General features: G+C 34.4%; 2 protein-coding genes across 2 annotated transcripts; both read left to right on the top strand.

Moving 5' to 3' along the window:
- On the top strand, positions 1–717 carry LOC133331703 (protein roadkill-like). Its single transcript, XM_061540080.1, has one exon. The coding sequence runs from the start codon at positions 1–3 to the stop codon at positions 715–717; it is 717 nt and encodes a 238-aa protein (XP_061396064.1).
- A 746-nt stretch (positions 718–1,463) lies between these two features.
- LOC133331702 (protein roadkill-like) lies at positions 1,464–5,681 on the top strand. Its single transcript, XM_061540079.1, has 2 exons — positions 1,464–1,554; positions 5,077–5,681. The coding sequence occupies exons 1-2, from the start codon at positions 1,464–1,466 to the stop codon at positions 5,679–5,681; spliced, it is 696 nt and encodes a 231-aa protein (XP_061396063.1).
- The last annotated feature ends 986 nt before the right edge of the window (positions 5,682–6,667 follow it).

Here is a 6,667-nt window from a genome sequence, read left to right as displayed (position 1 = left end):
ATGTCATGCAATTCCCCCGACACGATTTTTCAAGTTACAGTAACTAACGAAGCAAAATGTACTAAAGAGATATCAACGACACAAATAAATACCAATATCCTTTTTGTTCAAGGATTCACACGATGGGTATATAACACCCCCGTCGCGGTATATCTTCAAATACATGAAATTCAACACTCAACAACCATCTCCAAGGATTTGGCTAATATCTTGGCTAGCAAAGAATTCAGCGATCTAACACTTGTCTCTCAAGATAAAATTGAATTCAATGTCCACAAAGTTTTATTATGCGCCCGCAGTGAAGTTTTTGCGGCCATGTTTCGCAATGACCTCGAAGAGAAGAAAACCGGTATTATTCAAATTGAAGATATGGACTCGAAAGTTCTCAAGGAATTGCTAAATTATATCTACACGGACAAGAAAATACCCAATGAAATGGCAGCAGATCTATTTGTGGCTGGCAATAAATACGCCATGTCGGGTTTGCAGAAAATGTGTGAAAACATGCTAATCGAAACAATGAGTGTAGACACTGTGTCTGATATTCTTCTTCTGGGCGATCGTCATTCCAGTGATCGCCTTAAATCTACGGCTTTGATATTTGCAATGAAAAACATTAAAAGTGTCTCGATGACGGAAGGCTGGAACAGATTGCGTGCGACTGATAATGATTTATGTACGGACGTCTTGGAAAAGGCCGTGCAGGAAATGTGGTAGTTCACCTTACCTATATACACGTACATATGTATGTACGTATGTACAAAGGGTGGCGGATGTGATTCATTATTATTTTATTTACAAATGTATTGCTTTGTCTTGATTTAGATTAGGCGAGTTTACTTCGCATTTAAATAAATATAAAATGTCAAAAAATACGAAATACACTAAACGAATTGCCAGAAAATTGTCGGTACGAGCAATTTTTTCCATTTCTATTCCCCTTGCCCCTCTCCTACAAACAAAGACTTGCCGCAAGTAAACTCGCCTAATCTAAATTATTTATTTTTTTATAACGGCTTATATTTGTATATTTGTATGTAGCAAATCATTTTAATAAAAGAGGTGATAGGGGTATATATAAAACCTTTCATATAAAGCCTTTAAGTTGAGTGCCGTTAATAAAAGTAAATTGTTGTAAGTTGTAGTATAAAAGGTCTATACATTTGTTGAGGTTATGTGCGCCGGAAACCCTTTGGTGTTGTCGTCTAATTTTTTCTCATGCTAATTTTTCATTATTTCGAAGTTAATTTTTTTTCTGATTTGCTGGTTCACAGTTTAATTGATGAATTTAAAATATTGATGCACACGATGAGAGGATGACAATTTGTAAATGTATTTGTGATAGACATCTGCATGAATGCACAAAAAAAAAACACCACTAATGAGTCACTCATATCAACGAAATGGCTTCTATTCTATAAATTTGTTTGAAATGAAGAGCAATGAGTGAGTGTACAACAAACATGGATTGCTTCAAGTATTGTACCCGTTTGATTCATACAACCCACGATTCACACACGACGAACACGGTATTCATTGTGTATGTTGACTTCGGTATGAATGTATGTTGTAACACACAAAGTTTGAACAACTACGACGAGTTTGTCTACGAACATGTTTTATACAATGACGTGTGTAAAGCGTATTCGAGTTCTACAATAGTATTCGAATTACCAGAAAATATATTATGGTTTTTCTACACTCCACAATAGCACAATAGTATGAAAGGCATATTATAACATTTGTTACTCGTCAAAATCGGCTAATTTATTCAATTAAAACAATCATTAAAATTAAATGCAAAATTCGTAATAATTTATGGATAAAATAATTGTCTCATTGTAAAATTTTAGTTATTTTTACCGTTATAAGTACTATGTTTTGATTTCTGCAACTGTTTTGATTTTTATAGATCATTTTTAAATGGATTTTAGTATAATAACATGTGTCTGGTTGATGAGATGACTCCTGATCTCATCACAAATGTGTCGGAAGAAACTAGAGAAAAAAGAAACGCACGGTGTTGACGCGGATGACTCCTGATCTCATCACAAATGTGTCGGGAGAAATTAGAGAAAAAAGAAACGCACGGTGTTGACGGTTCCGTTGTTCGAGTTGAACTCATTTTATTTCTAATATTTTCTTAACGCTAAAACCTCCTGCAGGTCATTGCGAAACATGGCTGCAAAAACTTCACTGCGAGCGCATAATACAACTTTGTGGACCTGGAATTCAGTTTTATCTTCAGTGACTGAATTCTTTGCTAGCGAAGATATTGGCAAAATCCTTTGAGATGCCAGTTAGCGGTTGCTTTTTTGTTTGGCATTTGGTTTCCTTTTTTTTCATATTTTATATGAAGAAATATCCGGTGCTGTATGCAATAACGATAATTACGATCAAAATTGATACAAGGTGTTTGGAAATTTCTTTGGTTCGTTGATATCATCTTAACAGCGTTCTCTTTTCCTTCAGTTACTGTAACTTGAAAAGTGATGTCGTAGATATTGCAGTAAATCAAATTTACACATACCAAAGTATTATTAAAAATTAGTTTCCATACGGATTTGACGTCGCCATCATACACCAAAATTTCCGGAGAACTGTTTTTAAAAAGTGAATTAACATTAAAATCCCAACGATATTTGTTATTTCCCAAGTCAGTGATTATCCCAAAAGTATCCATTTTCAATGGATTTCAGCAGACACGTTTGGCGGGAATGTCCCAAAAACTGTTGTAGCAACAACGACAACAAGAAAATGATAAAAAGGACGTTTGACTTTGACGGCAACAACTGATCTTACTCGATTGTTCGCGTACACACAAATTGTCGGCGTCAAAATAGAATTTCATGGCCGTTTGATTTTTGACTTTGACGGCAACAGCTGATGTTGCACGATGTTCGCGCACAAACAAACCATCGGCGTCAAGATAGAAATTCATTGTATGAGCAATCGATAAAAAAAAAAAACAACAAATAACCGTTTTAGATTAAAATCTAAGTTTAAAATAAATTTAAAGAATTAAAAATAAGATTGCTATTAATGGGGGAAAAACATAAGAAGACTTTTAAGCTTGGCGTCTTTTATTGTAAATGAATAAAGGAGAACGGCGCCCAAATTCAAGTTTGACTTTGATATTCCTTCAGGTATAAATTCCCCTAAAAAAAAACTAAACGTACGTTTTTATGTAGCATTACCATCGACGATATGGATTCGAACGGGCTCAAGGAATTGCTACACAGTAAAAAGTTTTGGTTTAATTTTATTGCCGAGCCGGTGTTTCTATATAATAAATTCAAGAAAAGTAATAAATCTATTCCATTATGGAATACTTTTAAAGAGATTGAAAGAGAGAGAATGTGAGAGAGGGAGTTGTTTATTATTATTTTTTTAGAGCATTAAAATAACACCAATATGTATTAGGCTTAAACCTTTTTTTGGTGTTAAAATAATACCAAATTATTTATATTTAATACCTGAATAGGAATTAATTCCAAATGCCCTGTGGAATAAGTTATACACCGAACTAAGTGTTATTTTTATTCTTAATAAGAATTTGATTAATACTATTCGGAATGTTTTATATTATATAAACTATTGAGAAATGGAAGATTTATATTCTCCAATCGCTATTATAGTTGGCTGTTGAGATCTACTTTCGTATTCTTCAATCGGTGTGTGTAGCTACAATAAAAAGATAACCAATTAGGATAATAATAACGATGTTTTTCTTCAAATTACCTGTTCAAAATTTATAAAACTGTCCACTGATTTATGGATCCTAGCTCTTTTTGTTTCTCGTCCAGCAGCAGCAGCAGCAGTCGACGGAAACAACTTACAAAAAATATAAAAATGTTAAGTCGTCAATAGACCATTCAGATAAAGCTTCCAAGCTTTGTCCTCCGGCCCCTTTTGCTATTTCAATAACAACTAGTTTATATTTCTCCCAATTATGAAATAGTTCTTTTGATTTTTATTCGCCATAGCCAAGCTTAAAATCGAACAAAATCTGTGGGGATGAAGTTAGTGAATTAAATAGGAGCTTTTTGTAAGTTGTAAAAAGTATATTACCAATGAAGAATCGTCCTGCAACACATTTACCTCTGCTGTACAATATTTTATGCGTGCTTTTAATGTTTCTTGCAGCTTTTTTTTCAACAGCCATTAGATCATCAACTAAACAATTTTGGAAAAAGTCAAGGTCTTCTTGACATCAAACGGCTGTGTGCTGGCGCAATGAAATTCTATTTTGGCGCCGACTGTTTGTTTGTGCGCGAACAACGAATAGGATCAGCTGTTGCCGTCAAAAGCAAACATCAAACGTCTATGCGCTATTTTACATTATATATTTTCTCGATAATTATAATTTATTATCAGTTGAAGTAAAATTTAAGGTACCTTTCCTAACCCTACTGTCAATGAAAGAGAGAAAAAAAACCTCCCATGACCATGATTCGTAATGTAAAGTAAGGCTTGGTTTCCTTTTCTGTTGTCGCTACAATTTTGTTTGGATTAATTTTAAACTGCAACGGTTTTTATTGTTGTTGTGATCGTTAGCGGTTACTTTTAAATTCTACATTAACGCCGACTGTGTGTGTGTGTGTGCGAGCAACGAGTGAGATCATCTGTTGCCGTCAAAGGCAAAAATCAAACGGCAATGGACTCTGTGAACAGATCGACAAACAAGTAATCGTCTTTGTTTCCTATTTTTTTTTTGCTGTCGCTACAATTTTTAATTTTTGTTGAGATATCCCTCCCATCCAGTGTGTGTCTAAGTCTGCTGTAATCTATTAGAAATGAGCATTGTTGGGAATATCACTGACTTAGGAAGTAACAAATATTGTTGGAAGTGCAATACGCCCAATTATTTTATGTGTGATTCTCCGGATATTGAGGTAAATTATGGAGGCGTCAAATCCATATGGAAACTATTTTTTAATGGAAATACAGATGTAAAGTTGAAGTCATGCAATTCCCCCGACACGATTTTTCAAGTTACAGTAACGAAAGGATCCGAAAAATGTACAAAAGAGATATCAACGAAACAAATAAATAGCGCTATCCCTTTTCTTCAAGGAAGCAGAAGTCAGGGATATGACACCCCCGTCGCGGTATATCTTCAAATACATGAAATTCAAAACTCAACAACCATCTCCAAGGATTTGGCTAATATCTTGGCTAGCAAAGAATTCAGCGATCTAACACTTGTCTCTCAAGATAAAATTGAATTCAATGCCCACAAAATTTTATTATGCGCCCGCAGTGAAGTTTTTGCGGCCATGTTTCGCAATGACCTCGAAGAGAAGAAAACCGGTATTATTCAAATTGAAGATATGAACTCGAAACTTCTCAAGGAATTGCTAAATTATATCTACACGGACAAGAAAATACCCAAGGAAATGGCAGCAGATCTATTTGTGGCTGGCAATAAATACGCCATGTCGGGTTTGCAAGAAATGTGTGAAAACGTGCTAATCGAAACAATGAGTGTAGACACTGCGGCTGATATTCTTCTTCTGGGAGATCGTCATTCCAGTGGTCGCCTTAAATCAATGGCTGTTCAATTTGCAATAAAAAACATTAAAAGTGTCTCGATGACGAAAAGCTGGAAAAGATTGCGTGCGAATAATCATGATTTATGTACGGACATCTTGGAAAAGGTCGTGAAGGAACGATTGTAGTTCAGTTCATCTATATACACGTACATATGTATGTACGTATGTACAAAGGGTGGCGGATGTGATTCATTATTATTTTATTCACAAATGTATTGCTTTGTCTTGATTTAGATTAGGCGAGTTTACTTGCGGCAATTCTTATCGTTCTCTTTTGAACTTGCTTCATGCGTCTATACAAGGCAATTCGGTTTCAATTTTTTTTTTATTTCAAATAGTTTTTTCGCATTTAAATAAATATAAAATGTCAAAAAATACGAAATACACTAAACGAATTGCCAGAAAATTGTCGGTACGAGCAATTTTTTCCATTATTATTCCCCTTGCCCCTCTCTCCTACAAACAAAGACTTGCCGCAAGTAAACTCGCCTAATCTAAATTATTTATTTTTTTATAACGTCTTATATTTGTATATGTATGTAGCAAATCATTTTAATAAAAGAGGTGATAGCGGTATATATAAAACCTTTCGTATAAATCCTTTAAGTGGAGTGCCGTTAATAAAAGTAAATTGTAGTAAGTTGTAGTATTTGTTGAGGTTATGTGCGCCGGAAACCCTTTGGTGTTGTCGTCTAATTTTTTCTCATGCTAATTTTTCATTATTTCGAAGTTAATTTTTTTCTGATTTGCTGGTTCACAGTTTAATTGATGAATTTAAAACATTGATGCACACGATGAGAGGATGACAATTTGTAAATGTATTTGTGATAGACATCTGCATGAATGCACAAAGAAACCCCACCCATGAGTCACTCATATAAATGAATTGGCTTCTATTCTATATATATTTTTTTTTTTTGAAATGAAGAGCAATGAGTGAGTGTACAACAAACATGGATTGCTTCAAGTATTGTACCCGTTTGATTCATACAACCCACGATTCAGACACGACGAACACGGTATTCATTGTGTATGTTGACTTCGGTATGAATGTATGTTGTAACACACAAAGTTTGTAGAACTATGACGAGTTTGTCTACGAACATGTTTTA

This window comes from Musca vetustissima, unplaced genomic scaffold (genome assembly GCF_032173495.1).
Source record: "Musca vetustissima isolate MV318-11 ecotype Yass unplaced genomic scaffold, APGP_CSIRO_Mvet_v1 utg12218, whole genome shotgun sequence".
In the NCBI taxonomy this organism is placed as follows: Eukaryota; Metazoa; Arthropoda; class Insecta; order Diptera; family Muscidae; genus Musca; species Musca vetustissima.
The sequence above is the reverse complement of the archived record's forward strand: the minus strand, read 5'-3'. Positions and strand labels throughout refer to the sequence as shown.